Source organism: Martes martes (assembly GCF_963455335.1).
Source record: "Martes martes genome assembly, chromosome: 11".
NCBI lineage: Eukaryota > Metazoa > Chordata > Mammalia > Carnivora > Mustelidae > Martes > Martes martes.
In genome coordinates this window covers 64,536,381-64,559,071 of record NC_137899.1, presented here as the reverse complement: position 1 = coordinate 64,559,071, position 22,691 = coordinate 64,536,381, and the positions used below count along the sequence as shown (strand labels likewise).

Below are 22,691 nucleotides of genomic sequence, written 5' to 3'. Positions count from 1 at the left end.
CCTCTCTGTAGTCTGACTTCCCATTCCAAATTTCTACTGCCCAATAATTGGTTTCCACAAGGTTTAGACTTGCCATTGTGATAAATGTGACCCTGATTCTAACCATTTTTACTCCAGAGTCTACAAACCACTAACTCCATAAAGCATCTGAGCTGTGATACAGAGCATGTTCCAGCTGGTTCTGGACATCCAGTGTGGTCGGCAGTCTCTAGTCTAGTTTGATGTGGCAGGTAGGCAAGGTCTTGCAGTGAAAACCTTTTCCCTGGGGCAGCCCATCCTATCCTCTACCACTACTCGTCTTTTTTATAATAAACAATGAAACAAAGTTTGTAGTGGCCAAAAGTAGCCTACTCCCTGCATTAGTTGGGAATTTCTGAGCTAATGGTAGCTTTTTATCCCCTATTGCTATTAGAGTTGGCCACATTTTTTTTTGTTAAGATTTATTTATTTATTTATTTGACAGACGGAGATCACAAGTAGGCAGAGAGGCGGGCAGAGAGAGAGAGAATGGTGGAAGCAGGCTCCCTGCCAAGCAGAGAGCCCGATGCAGGGCTCGATCCCAGGACCCTGGGATCATGACCTAAGCTGAAGGCAGAGGCTTTAACCCACTGAGCCACCCAGGAACCCCTAGAGTTGGCCATATTGACTGTTTTCCAAAGGAGCTTACAATAACTGTAATTATAAAAATTGTACAATTATAAAAATTATAATTTCTTCTATAAAGAAGCGTGATGCATGGAGTAAATGTGAAGAATACTGAAGTTATGACCTCCATTCTAGTCATGACTCAGCTCTGTACTAAGGCTATAGGTCAGGCACCTTCCTATAAAATGAGGGCCTAGAGGGCATGCAGCCTCTCTCGCCCCTTCCACCCACACCCTAACTGGATTATCAAACCAAGGCCCCTGCCTCTTTTCCTATGTGCCTGTAACCCTATCACCTCTCACTGCCTGTTTCTACCGATATTTAAAATAATTGGTTTCCAAGTTCAGCTTTCAGAGTAGTTTAATATAGCCATTAGGAAATTGGCTATAGAGTCAGACTGTCCAGATTTGAATCCTCTTTCTACCACTGAGTAGCTGTGTGACCAGGACCCGTTAGCCTGTGTTCCAGCTTGCGTATCCATAAAGTGGAGGTAATGATACATCCTCTAGATATAGCACTGTGAGGGTGACATGTACTCATCATCAACACCAATGTGTGCTTTTAATTTTTATATTTGCATTTAGAATAGCTTAGCACTAGTATTCAATACGGTTAGCTCTTACCCATCCATGAAGGCATAAGCAGTCTGGATGGATGGAGGGGACAGAAAGCTCTTTCATCTCCCTAGTGAACACTGGCAGTGTGTAGTAACTACCATGTTCTCTAACGGGTCTAGCATTAGCTGTTAGGGGTTTTTTGGGGTTTCGTGGGGTTTTTTTCTTTCAATTTGAATTTTACTTCAAGAGGTAAAGCAGTTTTGGGTGCTGAGATGAACAGTTTTGATGAAACTGGAAAACAAAACAACTGTCAGAGATACTAGTTTGTTCCAGAGTGATTTTGCAAGAACTCTGCATTCCATGGTGTGTTTAATAGACACCAGAGTTGATTAAGTAGATTATTAAAGGTTTGGGTTTTTTAAAAAAGATCTTATTTAAAAAAAAAAAAAAAGATCTTATTTATTTGTCAGAGAGAGAGAGAGTGCACAAGCAGGGGGAACGGCAGGCAGAGGGAGAAGCAGGCTCCCTGCTGAGCAGGGAACCCGATGTGGGACTCGATCCCAGGACCCTGGAATCATGACCTGAGCTGAAGGCAGACGCTTAAGCAACTGAGGAACCCAGGCACCCCATTAAAGTTTTTTTTAACCAGACTTTAGGTTCAAGGTTTTCTCTTTAGTGTACCCCATGGAGCATTAGGAAGGAAAAGATACATGGGATCTTGAATAACTAAACGTGAATAACCTGAAACTTGTCCAAGGTTGACCAGTCCTGCCGTGTTTTTACTCTGGTATTTCAGTACAACTTTAGTAGATAAGATAAAATGTGCCCAAGGTGTAAGGGGCACAGGCATTCAAGTCAGTCAAACCTGGATCTGAGTCTTAGATTCTCTCTAGGATTCTCTCCAAGGATTCTCTCCTTGGTTTCCTCATCTCTAAAGTTGGGTATGAACTTGAGGTGAGGACTGAGTAAGTAAACAGTCACTTGTTCAACAAATACTGACGTCCTTGCTGTGGGCTAGGTCCTGGAGAAACAGTAATTAACACATCCCACATGCTTCCTGCCCTTGTGTAGCCTGCATCCTAGCAGATGAGTCAGAAATAAGATACTATGAAAAGACCAACACAAAAGCCAACACAAATATTTTAGAGAAGGTAGCTAGAGAAAGCTCTGAGGAGATACTATTTCAGCCAAAACCTGAAGGATAAGGAGCCAGCCATGTGAGGAATTGAGGGAGAAATAGTCCAGGGAGAGGTAACAAGGTCCCAAGTAAGAAAATTTAAGGTGTTCAAAGAACTGTGAACTGGTGTAACAGTATTATGAGCAAAGGGAAGAAAGGAATCATGAATGGCAGGTGAGGGTGTCAGATCACACAGGGCTTTGTAAATCATGCATTTGGTTTTACTGTCCCTGCAAAGGAGTGCCATGATCATGCAAAATGGACTGGTGGGGCAGATCTACCCCAGCGAATCAGTTAGGGAGCTGCTACAGAAGTCAGCACTAGAAATTACAGTAGGACTCAGAAGTGGATCATTTTCAGTAGTTTAAGTTTAGAAATGACAAGACCTGCTTTTGGATTAAATGTGTGGAGTGAGAGAGGAGGAATGGTCTCGAAGATGTCTGGTTTAATCAAGTGGGGACAGGAGAAGAAAAGAACAGCCTTGGGTGGAAGGTGTTGGGAAGGTTGTGGGGACATACGTTCTCTTTTGGACATGCAAAGTTTGAGGTGCCTGTGGGGTATACAAAGGAAGATGCCAAATAGATTAGAACCCAAAGGAGAAATTTTGGCTGGAACCATGCATTAAATATCTGTGTTTACATGAGATCCAAATATGGCCAGTGTAAGCTGGAAGGAATCCCTTGTTCAACATTAAGGACTAAGACCACACAGAATCAAACACTGTTTTAATAAGCATGAAAGTTTTATATCTGCATCTAGCAATAAATAATTGGAAGCACTATTCTTAGTTTATAAAAAGATGCAGATCCCCCAAGAAAGCCAAGGGAAAATGTCTTCAAAGAAAGCAAACTTGGGGCACCTGGGTGGCTCAGTTGGTTAAGTGTCTAACTCTTGGTTTTGGCTCAGGTTATGATCTCAGGGTCATGAGATTAAGCTCCACGTCGGGCTCTGCGCTGGGCCCAGAGTCTGCCTGAGATTCTCTCTCCCACTCATGCTCTCTCTCTCTCTAAAATAAATACATGCATATGTACATAACATACAAAAAAGAGAGCAGCCTTATTCCTAGACACCTAAGATGCTGAAGTGCAGTGTATCAGCACTTACATAGAGTTGCAGTCAGGTCAGCTCTCCTGCCAAAATGAAATGTGTTCTGTCTTTTAAGTAATAATTTTGAAAGGTATTATAAATTCCTAAGTAATCAGAGATCAAAACTCTGTAGGTTTTAACAAAATAATTCAGATTGCTGATGCTTGCAAGGCAGCCTAGTGGTGTTTCAAGCACACAGGTCACATGAATGCTAATAAGATGTCATGTTCACAGAGATACTCTAATTTCCTGCTGGACATCAATGACCTACTTCATGTTTAGGGCCCGAAGTTCAAAATCTGCATAAGTCATAAGTTAGGTGGTCCCAATCTAGAGCCTGTGAACAGCTGTTCTATCAAGAGATCCAAGCTGCCTCAAGCAGCAACCCAGAAACTCAGTGTAAAATATGATTAAGAAAAGTGCTCTGTGGCATCTCTACCCTGTATCTGGCTCCCTAATGAGTACTCAGTCATGCTGGCGTAGCTGTAACCCATAATCATGACACAAATTTACACGCGTGTTGCAGCAGCATTATAAAGTGAGGCCATCTGAGCAGCTGGTCCTCCCAGAGACTAAAGCCCCTGACACACTCACAGATAACTGAATGCCCTCCTTAGCAACAGGGAAGAATGAAAGTGCCCAGGGAGCCCCCAACAAGCCAAGGGTTTAGAATGATATATATTATACATTATTATTTATATGTAGCATTTAAAAAAAATTAAGCTGAAGTCACAGAAACAGAGTACAAAAGTGGTTACTGGGGGATGGGAGAAATAGAAATTGGTAAAAGGGTACAAACTTTCAGCTGTAAGATAAATAAGTTCTGAGGATTTAATATGTAACATGGTGACCTATACTGTGTAGTTTTTAAAATTTGCTAAGAGAGTAAAACTTAAATGGTCACAGACACACACACACACACACACAGTGAGGTGCTAGGTCGAGGAGAGATCCTTTCCAAGTGAAGGATATACGTGTATCAACTCGTAACATACACTTTAAATATCTTACAATTTTATTTGTTCATTATACCTCCACAAGGCTTGGGAAGAAGAAAAAAAAAAAAAAAACAGAACACGCGGCAGGCTGGAGACCCAAGAAGAGCCAGCATTTCAATCTGAGTCTGAAGGCCAGAGAAGACCAAGGTTCCAGCTCAGCCACTGGGCAGACAGTTTAAAAACAAAAACAAGCTAAGGGTTCCCTCTATTCTTGAAGCTCTGAGGCCCACAGACCTTAATTTCCCCAGAGAAACATGTCTTTTATTCAGCCAACCTCTCTCCACCACCAAAGAAAACAGTCAGTGAAGAAATTCAATCAGAACCAACTAAAAATCGGAAGCAGAGAATAAACACCAGGTTTTTATCTTCATGAAGATGCGTACGGATCGTGAGGTGTTACAGGTTAAATGCATTCCAAAGGGCAATTCAGCAAGATTATTAGCCTATCTAGTACACTGAAGGAATTCTGTTAAACAAAATCTGGAGTGACTGTGTGCTCTCTAGAAGACAGGTCGAGGAACGTAAGTTACCACGACAGCAGCAGCCGGGGAGGCCTTGGCATGCAGCTCATCTGCCTTCCAAAAGCAAAGAGTCCGCGAAGTTGCTTCTGCAGAGTCAACAGTAACATCTGCTTTTAAAAACATATATTTTTCTCTATATGTGCCAATCATTTGCCCATTTGCTCCCACTCCAACCCCTGTAGTCATTCTCCACCTTTCTCTGTGCCCCCAAAAAGCTGACCTCTGAGACTACCAGCCCCTAGCCTCCTCTTCCTTTGGCTTTGGATTGGGTTCAGCTAGTGGGAACCAGGAACAGGACAGAAAAGGGGGTGTCTCTGCCCGCTTCTGCTGTAGTACCAGCTACAGTTCTGGGCATGGCTGTGGCTCCCTTTCACCTTTCAGGCCTGGGGGGTAGAACAGCCTCCTATTGGTGCTCCCCAACCACTGTCATGTTACCTTGACATCCTTACTAGGTCTCCGAGCCCTGTCCCCACTCCTGTAGAGTTCTCTATGCAGCTTCTCTTCAGAAATCCCATGTGAGGGTGTGTTTCCTACCAGGATGCTGACTGACACACCCCCATATACTCTACCTCACACTCCTTCCAATGCAGAGGCAGTCCTCGAGTATTTATCAAGGGGATTGTCAACGGATAATCGAGGTGTATTCTCATGGAATCCTCTCAGCCTCCAAGTAAAACTCCACAAAACCTGATACTATAATTCAACTTTTTTGTATACGAAACGAGTTTTCCAACATTTATTCCATTGAATGAGTGCACAGCATTTTCATGAACTATCTCAGGGCTACATCAGTACAAAACAGTTTAAATTAGTAAAATAAAGCAGTTTCAAAAGGAAAATCATTGGTTACTTCAGGGTGGATGCCGCCACCACTTGGGAACAGAGGACATAAGGCAGCTCGGTGGTTACTGCATAACATGGGCACAGGCTGGCAGGTAACCGTGTCCTTGTTTCCCTACACAGAGAGAAGTCCCTGGGCTTTTGGGCACCTCCCTCTCCAGGACACGAATGAGTGGAAATAGGTCAACTTGTTTATCTCTTGGGGTGACATTTCCATCTTGGTCACTGTGAGAAACTCTGGAGCATGGCTTGGCCACCAGCCCTGTGCATATCTATCTGATGGAAAGATTCAGGGAGGACAGAGCAATGGGGGTAATAAAGGGTGAAGCAGATAATCTTGCATGGCAAACGCAGAATCAGTTCTCTATTCGTGGTCCAGGATGCCTTTTGTTTGGTCCACTGATTTTCTTCTTAACTTCCAAGTTAACCCAGCCAATTGGAAGACCACAACAGGTAGGGCCTGATTAACTACAAAAGCACATGTGTACAAGTTATGTGTGTGTGTGTGTGTGTGTGTGTGTAGCAGGAAGTGGAACCCGGGCACTACCAGAACCTGTACAGGCTTTCGGGGAACACAGCTGGGACATGGCCTTCATCTTTCTGCTCATCTGGAGAACAAAACACCAGCTAGTTAAAGAAAAAAAATGTGAATCCTCTTCATGTGGATACCTGGACACTTTCTCTTCTGTTCCCACCAAGATGACTGTAACTTCTGTATGACACTATTTTCCTTCAGTAAGAAAACTACCCGGAAGGCTCACAAAACAATGGCTGACAGGGCAGCCGTTTCAATATTCTACACAGCCTCTGCTGAGGCACCTCACATCAACTTTGTTTCGTATCACTGGCATGTGGCCTAAAATTCTCACCGTGTGCATTGACCCATTCCTGACATGCCCCAAGTACTGTGTGACCATCTACTGCTTATGGACAATTCCCCTTCTGAGAGACCCTCACGCCTCACTTCACGTTCTGCCACGACAGGGGGCTTGGTGTCACACAAGTGGCCCGAGTCAGGTTTAGAGTTCATCATGTTTGGCCTCCTGGTCTTTGAGTTTAAATTCTTCTGCCATGACCTTCCCATCTCCATTCCGGTCCTGGTTGGTGAACATATTCTTCACGATCATCTCAGCATCAAAACCAGGAGCGAGTTTCCCTTTGCCAGATGCCACCTGGGCATGAATGTACTCTGAGAACTGGAGAGAGAGGGAACAGGACAAATCATGAGATACGGCAGCCAAGCCTGGGCCTGAAAAGAAACTGAACAGAGCATCCCAAGAGCAATGGGGCTAGAATTGGAGTCTGAGTTCACAAAATGGACACAATTTTACGAGCTACACAACCTGTTTGTTTGTTTGTTTTTTTCCCTCCAGATGCAGGTTAAAAACCCCTGATTAATGACTCCAGGAGCCCCTAGGTTCCAGGCAGCCAACACACAGCAGCGATTGGAGCTATCCTGTCTTCCCTAATCAACACTTAGTTTTCCACCAAAGGCCAATCCCCTACCCACCCTAGCCTCTGAGAACACTACTGCCTGCGTTCATCCATACAATAAAAACATTATCTACTGTGTGCTGAGCACCATCCAAGATCCTAGAGAAACATAAACTTAAAAAAAATCCTCCCCTTGTAATTCTAGCATATCCTAGTAGGAAAGACACAATTAAAAAGGAACATTTAAGAAATAAGTAAATCAGGGCACCTGGGTGGCTCAGTCATTAGGCATCTGCCTTCGGCTCAGGTCATGATCCCAGCGTCCTGGGATCGAGTCCCACATAGGGCTTCCTGCTCAGTAGGAAGCCTGCTTCTCCCTCTCCCACTACCCCTGCTTGTGTTCCCTCTCTCACTCTCTCCCTCTCTGTGTTAAATAAATAAATCTTTAAAAAAAAATAAGTAATCTCATGTTAGGTTAGAAAGTGAAATACTCTAGAAAACTGAAGAGTAGAGCCAAGCAAGAAAGATCAAGAGTACAGGTAGGGGAGGAGACTGAGGTCCTGATCCAGCAGTCAGGGTAAAACCCTAGTGAAAAAGGGAGACCTGTGCAAAGGCTTGAAGAAAGGGAGGGAACCAGCCAAACAGTTATCCAGGGAAGTGTCTTCTGAGATGACAGGCAGCTGGTGCAAAGGCCCAAGGTGGGTGCATGTCTGGTGGTGGTGGAGAGAAGCAGCTGGAGAGGAAGTTACAGTGAGCAGGTCATGGAGAACCTTTGTGGGCCTTTACAGGCCACTGTGAGGCCTTTGGAAAAGGGGGCTTCTGTAGGGTTCTGAGACAAAGCAAGCCATGATCCAATTTAAGTTTTAGAAGGATCGCTCTGGCTGCTGTGAGGGGTAGGGGTGAAAGCATGAAGACTTTCATAGAGGTCCAAACCAGAGACAGCAGGCACTGGACCACGGTGTTATAGAGTGGAGATGGTGAGAAGTGGTCAGGCTCTGGATAAATTTTCAAGATAAAGCTAGAATGATTTCCTGCTGGATTTAGTAGAGCCTGTGTGAGAAAGAGAGGAGTCCAAGATTACTGAGTACTCTTGCCTGAGCAAGTGGAAGGACAGAGTTGCCACTGGAGGAGATGAGGTTGGCTTTGGGTGAAGCAAGTCCATGGGAGGGAGGTAGCAGGGGTTCAGAAAGTGAAAATGTCAGGTGGGTAGTTAGATGTAGGAGTCTGAAATAAAGAGAGAAGACCGAACCGGAGCTATAAATTTGGAAGTCATGGGGCTTTGGATGGCAAAGCCATGGCACTGGTTGAGATCACTCAGGAAGTGACGTTAAGGTGGAGAAGAGAACAAGCTTAGGACTCAGGCTGGGGCACTCCAAGATGAAGAGATCAGGGGGAAAACTAATGAGAAGGACTTAACCATGAGGGAGAAACAACACCAAGAAAGTATGGCCTGGAAGCCCAGGAAAGAAGGCATCCTGCAAAGCAGTTAGCTTTGTCCAAGTATGACGAGAATGAAAAGTGACCACTGGTTGCAGCAACATGACAGGCAGCAGTCACCTTACCAAGACCAGGTTCAGTGACATGGAGGGAAAAATGTCTGACAGGAGTGGGTTTAAAAGAGTTTTGACATTTTTGCTGTGAAGGGAACAAAGAAATAAAAGAAACGGAAAGATGTAGCAAGAGAAGGGAAAAAAGAGCATGTTTTCGTGCTAATGTGAACCACACAGTAGCCGGGAACATGTGACTGATGTCAGAGAGAAAGTGGAGAAGACTGGAGCCCTGTCCTCGAATAAGCAGTTACAGAATGGGCAGAGTAGTGGAATTCAGCAAGGTGTGACAGGACAGACCCCTCTACTGCCCAGCTCTACAAAGGGGCATTTGCTACAGAAGAAACGACCCAGCACCTAGATGATCAAGACGGGAATATGAATCCTGGCTCAAACTGCTGCGTAGCTATGTGACCCTTGGCAAGTCATTTACCTTCTCTGTGCACAGCTGCTTCTTCTGAAATGGGGATGATGATTACATGGCTGCCACAAGGGCCAGGCAAGATAATATATGTGAAAAAGTCTTAGCATAACGCAGTATACAGTGAGCACCCAGGAACTGAGAACTGAACTGTGAGCCCTGCAATCAATCCCCATACCTCTCAGGGGCTCAGTTTCTTCAGAGGAACTGTGAGCTTCAACTTAGAGCGTGTGTTAGAAGTGCTTGGCACATGAGTGTGTGCAGGTTACCATCATCACAAGAAATAAGGACAGGTGTCCTCCTCACCCTGAAAAGGCTTCACATTCGGAATGGATACCCTGCCCCGATAAGTCTCCCTGGGCTCCTTTAGTCCCGCTTTCCTTCAAAGGTCAGTTACCTCTTCAAGGAGGACTTCTCCATTACCATCCTTGTCGATTTCTTCAAAGAGGTTGGGTGACACCTCGCCGTTCCATATGAACATGTACCCCTCAGGCAGACCGGCCACGAGCTCCAGCAGCTCAATGTCAAACACCAAGACAGCGCTGCCGGGCACTTCTCCATCTGCCACACCAACAGGGGAGGAGACAGTGTTAGCACCACCAGACAGCAGGCACGCCCAGCTCAACCTCCCTCCCCCACCCAGGGTTCCAGCTGCCTCAGGGACTGCAAGCATTTCTTGCGAGAGCAAGAAAGTTCAACACTAGCAAGAAGTTTTTTCCAAACTGTAGGTAGTGACCATTAGCGGGTCATGAAATCCATTTACAGGATGGTGATCAGCATTTTTTTTAAATTAAAGAATGAAATATATAAGGTATTATCATGATACTAGCTATTATCCTAGAAAGGACAGGTATGGTTTTATGAAACTTGAGTTTCAATTTTACATATATAAAACTAAATGTATATGTACAAAGTGCATGTTTATGTGTGATATAAATGTGATATAATGTGATATAAATAAAATGTATTTCTTATTCTTTAAGAAGTTTTTACTTATTTCTTTTAGAGGAAGACAGAAAGGGTGCATGCGTGCACACATAGGGGGAGGGGCAGAAGAGGAGGAAGAGACTCTCAAGCAGACTCCCCACTGAGTGCAGAGCCCAGACTGGGGCTTGATCCTACAACTCATGAGATCATGAACCAAGCAGAAATCAGGAGTCATATGCTTAACCGACTGAGCCCCCATGAAATGTATTTCTTACTGTAGGTCTTGGTGAAAAAAGTTTGAAAGCCATTAGTAGAGACTACAATTATAGAACTTTTGAATAAATCCCACAGCAGAACTTTAAGAATAATACAGTATGCCTTAAAGTCCTGATCTAAGATATGACTATAAATATAAATTTGTGAACAGTATATACATTATGACCCTAAAAGAAATTACATAAGCATGTGAATATATATGTACATATATAATATGTCTTATTGGAAATTATTATAACTATTTATAATATATATCCCATGGTCTTATAAGGTACACATTTTTTAAAGTGTTTCTTCTTGAATTGGGGGGGACTAGCAGGCAGTCGGGGTTTCTCGGTCTTTTTCTTTTTCTTTTTTAAAGGAAGCTCTACACCCAACATGGGGCTCAAACTCACGACCCTGAGATCAAGAGTCACATGCTCTGTGGACCGAGCAAGCCAGACATCCCAACAGACAGTATTTTTACAATTATTTAAAAATTGTGAAAAAGAGAAAATCAATCCAAAGTGTATATCTCTTTTATAAGTTAGCACTTCCCATCTCTACTTCTCCACTCCAGAGAGTAGGAGCATAAAACACTGAAGAAGGTGAGTTCCCAAATCCCCTATGTGTAAGATTCATTTTGGCCCAAATCTTGAAGTACACCATACCAGCTGTGAGGGCAAGGTAAAGCCAGTATTTCCAGAACCTGAAACTCATCTCTTCCAAAAGGAAATCTTCATAGATAGCTTACAAGTTCAGCAGAAGTGAAAAGTGGAGGCCTGTAGCATTCCACTGTCCCAGGAACCTGTTCCAGAAGGAAGCCTCAGCTTCACTTAAGACAAATCACCTGTAAATCTCCTTCAGACATTTCCCACACATGGCTTTGAACACTCAAGGCTTTTTTTCACAAAAACTCCTGCTTTCTTAAGGAGGTGTGGGGCATTAACAAGGCATTAACACTGAATTCACAGGACTCTTTAAACAAAGATGCTAAATTTAAGTATTAACTCATGATATTAATTATTATATTATCACATGGTATAGTATTAATATTATATTATTTTATTTATTATTTTTAATTATTTTATTATTTATTTATTATTTATTATTTCATTTTATTATTATTTTATCTACAATAAATATATTTTAATTATATATAATGTATAATATTATGATTATATATTATAATATTAATTAGTTAATGATATTAATTATAAACCCAGAGGTTCTTTGGGGTTTTTTTAAGTTTCTTTTTTTTAAGATTTTAAGTACTCTCTACACCCACTGTGGGGCTCAAACTCACAACCCCAAGATCAAGGGTTGTATATCCGTCAGTAGAGCCAGCCAGGCAGCCCTGATTCTTTGGTCTTTGGGTTTTAAATGGAAGAATCATATTGTGGTTCTAAATATGGCACCCCCCAAAGCACAACATTCAGACTGTGAATATGCCCCAGACATCCCATAATGCTGTTGTTTACTCACCCACACCAGCCTCCCCATAGCCCAGGTGGGGTGGAATGATCACTGTCCGTTTCTCTCCAACGCACATCTCTCTGAGACCCATATCCATTCCCAACACAACTTGTCCAGATCCCAAAACAATATTATACGTCTTGCCTAAATTCCACCTGAAAAATGAAACAGAAGAATCCCTGGTTAGGTCATCAACCCATTGATAGTTGAAAGTGTTTTCGTGAGAGCACATCTACATCTCTTCTATGATCTTTCTGCCAAAGGTATGAAACCCCTGTCTAATCGGGATAAAACAGCAGACAAGCCCAAATTGAGAAACTACAAAAATAATGCAAAATTCTGCAAAATAATGAAAATGTGATCTTCAAAAGTGTCGGGAAAATCAAGGGAAGTCCGAGGAGCCATTCCAGAGCACTGGAGCATACTGAATGGGATCCTTTTGCTGTAAAAGACCTTATGGGAACAACTGGCAAAACTTAAGTGGGGTCTGAGGATTAAAAGATAGTAACATACCAGTGTTAGCTTTCTAGTTATAAAGTATGTGTTGGATTATGCAGGAGAATGTCCACATTTGTAGGAAATGCGCACTAAAGTACTCAGGGGTGATGGGATGTCATGGTGGCAACCCACTTCTCAATGATTCCAGGAAAAAAGAAGTCCTTTGGACTGCTCTTAGAACTCTTCTCTATATTTTAATCAATATCCCAGTAAGGAATTTTCATGAGAATTTGAAAAACACATAATAAAGACTCTGGGTTTTGGATTTAGCAAGACCTGTGTTTGTATCTTGCTTCTGCCACTTAACTGGACCCTGAGAAATAAAATCCTCCCATTTTCCCACCTAGAAACTGGAGATAGTAATAGCCATCTCACAGGGGTATTCTCAGTAGTAAATAATATTCTCTGCTGGCACCAAGGAGAAAAGTGTAAAGAGCTCAGTAAGTGTATGGCCTTGAGTGTGTGAAGCGCTTATGTCTGCCATAGTTTTTGGCTTTAGAAAAATAACTGGAAGTTTAACCTGAGCCATGGTTTACATTATCCTTGATGTCCACAGTCCCTGTGAAACCCACATAAATAATCACCTCAATCGGGGCACCTGGGTGGCTCAGTGGGTTAAAGCCTCTGCCTTCGGCTCAGGTCATGATCCCATCAGCTCTCTGCTCAGCAGGGAGCCTGCTTCCCTTTCTCTCTCTCTCTGCCTGCCTCTCTGCCTACCTGTGATCTCTGTCAAATAAATAAATAAAATCTTTAAAAAAAAAATCACCTGGATCACTACTGAAAATAAATCTCTTTCCAAACATATGGCACTACTACTTTCTACCACTTCCTAAAGATAAACAATGGGGCTATTCTTCAGTAGCAAGGAAGAAAAGCCTCCCCAGTATCCTGGAGTCCCCTTGATGCCCGTTACCAGGTGGCGACAGCACCCTTTGGGTTCACATCCCCTTCTCAGGCTCCCCAGCCTCCCCTGGGGGCAGGGCTACCACCACCTTCCGATCTCAAACTGGTTCCCAGGCCCAGGCTGGTTGTCAGGCACCCACCAAGCATAACAGGGTTTGCATTTGTCCTACCTGGGACAGAGTCAAAACAAAGCCAACTCTGGCACAGGACGCCTTGGCCCACGGCCTGGGGGAGGGAGCAGGACGTCCTCTGTCCCGCCTCCCACACAATTCCTCCTTTGTCAGCAGCACAGAGACACCCTCACACTGCCTTTCTCCAGGGACCCTTGGCGACCTCCCACAGGACTACTCTGTTTCAAAGTCTTACAGAATATTCAAAAACTCATTTAGTTGTCAAATAACAAAGGTTTATTCTTCCTCTCTGAGGCCAATTTAAACACACATTGAGAAAATCCTCCAAGCGAACATTTTGCTTTCATGTGTCACCTCTGAATGCCCCAGGAATTCTTCTCCCTCAGATCAACCTTTTATTTTTATTTTTTTGCCAGTTCTTCTCTGACATTCTCCTCATTCCTTCTGTGCATTCCCAGCTTCCCATCCACTGCAAGCTTCCTGCTTCCCACTTGCAGGCCGCCCTCTCTGGCTCTTTGCCCACATTTCCCTCCACCCTCTCAGCGGCCAGCCTCTCTGAGCGGTGAGGAAAAGCACCCACAGCAGCACCTGCCTCCTTGTTTACGAGCCCATGGACGGCTCGGGGTGGGAGCAGGTCTCCCCTCCCTCCCCCCCACACAGGAGGCAGACACCCACCATACATCCCATTTTCCCATCATCTTGCAGCTTACACCAAGAACAGACCACGGGGACGCCGGATGTTACTCTTCAGTGTGGATTTACACAGAACGCAAATGACTCTCATGGTCTAGAATGGAGTCTGGTGAGAGGAAGGAACATCACATGGCTCCCGGATACTCTGTAGGAATGTTGTGAATCCACCAAACATTAGAAGGCAGGAAGGCTGATTCTCCCCACCCTACATGAGAAGCATATCCTGAACCCACTGAGAAGGAATTCCTTTGTTCATTTTCCACCCCCACTTCCTCTCACCCCTGCCCTGGAGTAAGAGCACCAGACAAGAACATGAACATTAGCAAGAGCAGTGACAGCAAACCACTGACCGCACAGACGATTCTAACCTTGTGGACCATTTTCACATGCATAAGCTCGCTTGACCCCCCAAGCAACAAGCCATGCTTCTTCTCCGCTGCCCTCCAAAGGCTTCTTTTTTTTTTAATTTTTTTATTTTAATAAACATATAATGTATTTTTATCCCCAGGGGTACAGGTCTGTGAATCGTCAGGTTTACACATTTCACCGCACTCATCATAGCCCATACCCTCCCCAATGTCCATTTCCCCACCACCCTCTCCCGTCCTCCAAAGGCTTCTAATATGAATGCAAGGAGATTGGTTGTAAAGGGGGTCCTTGTAAACCTGAGCGCCGGAAGCTAGTACATATTTCATTGATTCTATAATGCACATATGTTCACATTTTAACATCTCTGTAATTGCAATACACTTTATGATCAGCAGCATGTTAACTTTTACTTTCTCTGAGATACATAAAACACGATACTTCTAATAATCAACACATTTTAGATCTGATGAAAAACACCAAATGCATTAATACACAGGATCTCAAAGCACCAAAGACAATATTGGCAAGAGCGTGTCCCTAGGGCTCTGTCTCCATGTCTGGCTCTTGCCAGCCACCCACAATGTCACCTAAGCTAGGAGGCAGAGGGGCAGGTGGGAGAGAGAGAAGGCCCTCCTCATGCAGCATAAACGCAGCAACTCATATTTATATGAAGCCCTTCTTTCTCCCCAGCCCAAACTTAGGAATCTAAGTTTGAAAATGGATGTACTAAAATAAAAATATAAAGGAAGGCTGAAAATGTTTCTTTCCCAGAGAACAGAATATTTTACTAACTTACAACTACATCTGAAGATTCAGAAACATAAGAAGCAAACCTCCTTTTTACCAAAATTGGCCAATGATACTCATTTATACTGTTGATTCCTATTAGTAAAATTTCAGATTCACTTCGGTCAATTAACATTTATAAAATGCTCCCTGTGTGCTATACTCTGGGCTAGGTGTAAGGAACAAAAATATGAATAAACATGTTGGGTTTCTCTAAGATATTCAGACCAGCAACAGAGATGGAAACAATAATAAATAACTAAAAATAAATAACTATGTTTTGTTAATAAAAATAATAAAACATTATGAGACACAGAAATGGGAGCAGCCGATTCTTCCTAGGAATTAAGGAAAGACTTTGCAAAAAGAGAGGACATTTTAGCCATGGCAGAAGTTGGCCAAAAGGAAGGGTTTAAGCAGTGCACATCTTGCACCACTGCACCTGGCAGCCCTATGAGGCAAAAGATGGGCCCTAACGGAAGATGAGATCAGTCAAGCAGAATGGAGCTGACAAGTAGAGCCTAAAGCACCAGACTGGAGTCTGTAATGTAATTGTGGGTTAATTTTTAAGGACAGCAGTTATAAAATGGCAACTGTTTTTTCAGAAAGACAATTTCTTAGGAGCAAAGTGAGATTATTCATAGGGAACTTTTAAAATAATGCACCTGAGCAGTGACGAAGCATAGAGAGGAAAGCCCTCAACCAGTATTTGAGGAAAAGAAAAGGAGAATCCTGGGAACCTACGGTTGTTATCCTCCAGGCTTACTCCCCTACCGTCCCCAGTGGCCCTTACGTGGAATCCAGCAGAGTCCCATCCAGAAGCGAGGCATTGTAGTGATACTTGAGGTAATCCCCCTTCTTACTCAGCACGGAGCAGTCAGGAGGCTTATAGTGGGAGGTGATGCTGATGGAGTCAGAAGGGTTGTGGAAGTCAATCACATGGATGTCAAACACCAGCACGGCCGAACCAGGGATATTCCCTAAAGGTCAGACACAGGAAATGAATGAGTGAGTCCTCCAAGCAGCAGCACACGTGCCTCCCCAGTGTCACCAGGGATGTCCCCACAGACCTCCAGTGAGAAATACAGGGATCTAGACAGGAAAACCTAGAGAACAGTGGGAGACTGAAGCTGGAAGGGCCATTAGAGGTATCCTAACCCTCCTGGGGAAACCGAGGCACAGTTGCCCAGGATCACACAGCCAGTTAAGAACACAGTTTGGACTACAATTCAAGAGGATGAGCTACTGCCAATGGGATCGCTGAGCCTGAAAGATGTATACTGAGTTCATCATAGATGAGGAAATTAACTCAGCCAAATTTAGGCTCACATGGCTCCTACAGAAGTAAGACGGGAGACAAGAAAATCCGCTGTAGAGGGAAAGTTCACTCCAGTCCCCCATTGCTGTGTAAGAGAAACTAAACTAACAGAAACGTCACAGGGAGAAACTCCCAGCCAAAACCGGCCCGTACACACCGCTTATGATATAGCATACCTAACAGTTCACAAAGTACTTTACAACACATCCCAACTCTTCTACACAAAATTATTAGTATAGTTTTCTTTTCCATCATCTCCACTTTTGAAAACATTACCTCACCATCTAACAACGTTTTACAGTTTACAGAAGTATTTTTCACATACACACTCTCATTTTTTTAAAGATTTTATTTTTAAGTAATCTCCACACCCAACAAGGGGCTTGAACTCACAACTGCAAGACCAAGAGTTGCAATTTGTACTGACAGAGCCAGCCAGCACCCCTACACTGTCTCATTCAATCCCTGCAGTCACCTTGTGGGGGATTATTGTAAACCCAGGATTAGCAGATGCTCCATGAATTTAAGGACAGCTCAGGGGGCTGGCGAACTCGTTAAATATATGCATCAGCAGTTAGACATGCCCCCAGATCATTTCAGAAAAGTTTAAATGTAAAACTTTGTAACAGTGTTACTTAGGGTGTGGCTGGGTGGCTTGGTCAGTTAAGGATCTGACTCTTGGTTTTAGTTCAGATCATGATTTCATGGGTCATGGGATCAAGCCCTGCTTAGGGATCTCCACTGAGCGGGGAGTCTGCTTGAAATTCTCTCTCTGCCGCTCCTGCTCACATGTGTGATTCTCTCTCCAAAATAAAAAAATAAATCTTTTTTAAAAATTACCATTCTTAGAATCAAGGATGTATAATACTTTCATTAGCATTTTACAGATAAAAAGCCAACTCAAATAGACTTTGTTCAAGAAAACAGCACGGCTATAGAAAGAATTCCGATAAAGATGTGTGACACTAACAGTACCTACCTCCCACCCCTGCCACACAGAATTTTCTGTGTCCATTTCTTGGTTCCTCTAACACACAAACACACACACACACACACACACACACACACACACAGTGGATGCTTATTAAGTACTAAGAACACTTCTAAGTGCTTTCTGTGTACTTATTTATTTAGTTCTCATGATGATCCTATATTCTCAATCTAAGAGTGCTTAGAAGGTAATTTGGAAGTTAGGAGATACAAAACGAGGAAGCAATGTTTCCACAACCCCTCAGACAGAATCCATTCTCCCCTTCAGGGCTGCAAAGACAATCAAGCATCCTAATTTCAGAGCGGACCCTGTGGAACAGAGTAGACAGCAGAGAGGCCCAGAGCCTTTCCAGAAGGCCTACTCCCTCCCTTCTACCAGCCGTGCAGGGAAAAATGGCCTAAACAAAATGAAACGCCAAGAATGGAGCTGCAGAACCCCAAGGAGAGCCGAGCATTCATTCCTTCCACAAATATTTATTGAATGTTTACTGTGTGCTTGGCCCCATGGTATGTACTCCATGTCCTGACACCCTTCTGGGGTCAGTCCCTGAGGGATTAACATTAGGTCCTATGCAAACCCTACAAAGAGGCCAGAGAGATGCTAATCCAAAGAAGACAGAGAGATGCTAATCCAAAGAAAACAGGTAGCCCCTGTGCAAGAGCACCTGGGGGTTACCTGTCAGAGTGTCCCTGCCCCCACAACAACATGTGATTTGAGATGAAGCAGCCTCTTAGCCACAGAATTTATGAGTCTTCGGATGTTTCCCAGAGCCTTATATAATTCTTTGCAGAGCTCTGTCTCATACTTGATAGAAAGCCAAAAGGAAAAAAATAATTTCAGCAAATGTTTTCCATCAATACATTATTTTTAGAGAAACGAAGGATTAATCCTGAGGGCTTAGAAAACATGAATCCTCAGAAAGTATTTGTCTATTTCTGTATGTATTTGAGTAGAAGTTTACATGATACAAAACTGTGGAGCATCAAGACACAAACAGGACATGAAGCAAGGCCTGTTGACTATGTCTTAAGTTGTGACCTGGTGTGGCTTTATAGATCAGACCTTTAACGGGGCCCCTTGCTGGCTCAGTCATAGAGCATGTGATTCTTGATCTCGGGATGGTGAGTTTGAGCCCCATACTGAAGGCAGAGTTTACATTAAAAAAAAAAAAAAAAAGAAAAAGAAAAGGAATCTATTGTATTTATTAGTGTAGGTGAATGTGTATTTTCACTTCATGGTTGTATTAGTTTCCTATTGTTACTATAACAAATTTCCACAAATTTGGTGGCTTAAAGCAATGCACATTTATTCTCATAACTCTGGAGGGTCCAAAGACTGAATTCAAGGTGTTGGCAGGGATGTGTTCCTTTTGGAGGCTTCGGGGGAGAATCTGTTTCCTCACCTTTTCCAGCTCCCTGTAGCTGCCCTCATTCCTTGACCTGTGGCCCTTTCATCCAACTTCCAAGCCAGCAGCTTAGCATTTTCTCCTCTCTATGATCTCCTGCTTCCCTCTTACTAAGGCTCTTGTAAGCACCTCAAGCCCACCTGGATGACTCAGAATAACCCCCCACCTCACAACCCTCACCTTAATCACACCCACAAAATCCCTTCCACTGGGTAAAGCAACATATTCACAGGTTCTGTGGATAGGACGGGGACATATTTGGGGCCCACTATTCCACCTACCATGTTACAATGTTTATTCCTGCATGGAGGGATTAAGGAAGATTTTTGTTTTCTTTCATTATCCACATTTCTTTTTTCTGAAGTCAGCACATACCATTTGTATAATGTTTAAAAGGGGGTTTGCTGGAACGCCTGGGTGGCTCAGTGGGTTAAGCGTCTGCCTTTGGCTTGGGTCGTGATTCGAGGGTCCTGGGATCCAGTCCCACACTGGGCTCCTTGCTCAGTGGAGAGGCTGCCTCTCCCTCTGTCTGCCACTCCCCCTGCTTGTGCTCTCTCTCTCTCTCTCTCTCTGACAAATAAATAAATAAAATCTTAAATAAATAAAAGGGGGTTTGCTATTAGAGTGACAAAAGTGTTCTAAAATTGGCTTAAGGTGATGGTTACCCAACTCACTACATTTACTAAAAGTCACTGAATCGGGGATGCTGGGTGGGACAGTTGGTTAAGCATCCAACTCTTGGTTCTGGCTCAGGTCATGCTCTCAGGGTCATGAAATCGAGCCCTATGTTGGGCTCTGTACTCAGCATGGAGTGTGCTTGAGATTCTCTCTCCCTCTGCCCCTCCAGCTCATGCTCTCTCTCTTTAAATATCAATAAATAAATCTTTCAAAGTCACTGAACTGTACACTTAAAATGGGTAAGTTTTATGGCATATAAATTGCACCTCAATAAAACTGTTAGAGACCAAAGACCAAAAAGGGGTTGGTTTGCAACAGATGTTCAAATGGCTCAAAAAAACCCAGAAAACTATAATTAGATAGAGACAATAAATACAGCAAGATGTTAACAGTTGATGAATCTAAGAGTTCATCTCAGAGTTCTTTCAACTTTGGCATAGGTCTAAGAATTTTCAAATAAGAAAATGGGTACTGGAGACAAGAAGAAAGAATAGTCCATCTCTAGAAACCAAAGATATTGGCCATTCAAGTCTTTAGTGGGACTTTTGGCTTCCACATTTTGGCTCTCAAGAACCAAAATTGCCCAGAAGCAGCCAGAACTCACCTCTTCCTTCCTCTCCATAGCCAAGGTGAGGTGGGACCACAATCCTCCGCTTCTCTCCGATGCAAACACCAAGTAGACCTTCATCCATGCCAGCAATCACGTAGCCCTGCCCAATGTATGTGTCAAAGGTGCGGTTCCGTGAGTAGCTATAAAAGAAGGAAAGGAAGAGGTTCCTCACAAGCAACACCACAGCAGCTGGGTATGCTAGTCAGCACCACAAGGCAACAGGAAGGCAGAGGACTCCAGATCCCGGAATAGGCTGAAACTTAGAATGTGAGGAAACAGGCTCCCCTGAGAACCCACATTCCCAAGAACTCACACACACACACAGAGTGGGAGCGGCCATGTACAAAAACACTCCCAGAAACAAGCCCTCCATCCCTCTGGTTTGGTCATGTTATGGATGGGATGCACGTGACAAGAGGCAACCACACAGAAATGCAACTACCGTACATTGGACTATGCTTGGTAACCAGGTCAAATTAATGAAAAAGGCATCCAGGGTGGCTCTTACTAGAACTAAGAATGTGTCCCAAGGACAATGTCTCCAGTATCTAAAGAAAAGAATATCTGTATATATGAGACATGAATATTTGGATTGCCAGAAAAGTAATACACACACACACACACACACACACACACACACACACACACATATATATATATACATACATACAATTTAACTCTGCAGTCCCCACCAGAGCCTGGATGACTCTTCTTACTGTAATCCCTTCTCACCAAGCCACCTTCTGGTGAGATACTTGGGTTTCCCAAGTGCCACTGGCGGGAGGCCCAAGCATTCTGCTCAGTGGAGAGATCCAGCCTTTTTATAAGCTGCCAATTGAATCCGATTCCTGTGAGTTTGGTGAGGACAGGAATCAATTCCCCAAAGCCAGATGTTTCTAGAATAAAATAATAAAATTTAATATGCCACGTCGCCTACCAAAGTCTGAACCACAGTGATCTGCACTCATGTGGCAAGAAGCCTGTCCTGAAAGAGCCAGTCCGTTTTGCCATTACCTCAAACACGGCCAAAGGATGACTGCCTCAGAGAAGAGAGCCAGCTAATCGGGGACAGGGGGATGAGAAGACCGAGCTGTGAGGGGCTGTGCCTCCTCAGTAGCCCTCAGAGGCAAACACAAGGCCAAGGGTCAAGAAAAATGACAGTAACAGATGATTTTCCTCACCCAGGAAGAAAATCATCTACATAGCACCCCAGAAGAGACTATGGAGAAATATCCTTTCCCCCACATTGTGGAGTTCCAGCACTCAGCCCCTCACATGGGCCAGGAGGGCCAGGAGGAGAACACAGCCAAGGAAGGCAGGCTTGGCTCTCTAGCATCCTCTCACCATGAGCCAGCCTCTCACCTTCCCCAGGTTATTAGCTCTCTGGAGATCATCACTGGAATACACCCTACCACCAGACATTCAGGAAAGAGGAAAACTCCTCCCAGATGGGGTCCCTTATAGAGAGACACTAAGCAGTGGGAGATGGCAGGTGCCTCAGAAAAGTTTGAGCCACTGGGTGAAATAGCAAATGTTCCATGGGGTTTGGGGAGACAGTGGACACTGAGGGGGCAGGATCTGCACAGGGGTAAGCACTGGGGTAGCAGTGAAGCCAAGATCAAGAGGCAGGAAAGAGCCTCAGAAAACAAGAACGAAGGAGCAGAGTGGCCATAAAATGTAGAAAACTCCAAATAACTTTAAAAGAAGATTTATATGGGAAACCATAATGTTCCCCAGTGGGAAAACTGAGAACTAGAAAGCTGTCAGTGCTCCCCCAAACTAATTTATGAATTTTGAAACAATTCCAATCAAAATCCGAACACCATGTATGGGGGAAGAGAGGGACTCAAAAATTTATCTGGGGAAAAAAAAACAATTTAAAATGGTATTTTGAGGGGCACCTGGATGGCTCAGTCTGTTAAGCATCCGACACTTGATTTCACCTCAAGTCATGGTCTCGAGGTCATGGCAGAGAGCCCCCATCAGGCCCCATGCTCAGCAGGTAGTCTGGTTCTCTCTCTCTCCCTCTGCCCCGCCCCACTTGTGCTCACTCTCTCTAAAATAAATAAATAAATAAATAAATATTTTAAATGAATGAATGAATACATAAAATTATGCTTTGGGGGCACCTGGCTGACTCAGGAGAGCATGCAACTCCTGATCTCAGGTTCGAGCCCCACATTGTGGGTAGAGATTATTAAAAAAAAAAAAAAAAAGAAAGAAACCCCACAAAACTTAAAAATGCTGTTTGGAAGGTACAGGATATAACAGGCTCTTATTCCTGTAAAAAATTAAACTGAGAGAATGTATTTCACTGTATATGTGTGAAAGACCTATGAAATTAAAAATACTGGCTCCCGCAGAGAGGGGAGAATCCGAGTTTGAGCCCCACACTGGCTGTAGAGATTACTTTTAAAAAATTAAA

At 43.6% G+C, this 22,691-nt stretch overlaps 1 protein-coding gene across 1 annotated transcript in view; it reads right to left on the bottom strand.

Moving 5' to 3' along the window:
• Nucleotides 1-4,457: 4,457 nt before the first annotated feature.
• FKBP9 (FKBP prolyl isomerase 9) overlaps nucleotides 4,458-22,691 on the bottom strand; it is a 39,001-nt gene continuing 20,767 nt past the window's right edge. Inside the window, exons 6-10 of the mRNA XM_080818322.1 lie at nucleotides 20,261-20,406; nucleotides 16,058-16,244; nucleotides 11,894-12,039; nucleotides 9,624-9,787; nucleotides 4,458-7,020 (exon numbers count right to left, since the gene is read on the bottom strand). Of these exons, the coding sequence (XP_080674448.1) occupies nucleotides 6,844-7,020; nucleotides 9,624-9,787; nucleotides 11,894-12,039; nucleotides 16,058-16,244; nucleotides 20,261-20,406 (820 nt within the window). The 3' untranslated portion in view covers nucleotides 4,458-6,843. The remainder of the gene's footprint in view (nucleotides 7,021-9,623; nucleotides 9,788-11,893; nucleotides 12,040-16,057; nucleotides 16,245-20,260; nucleotides 20,407-22,691) is intronic.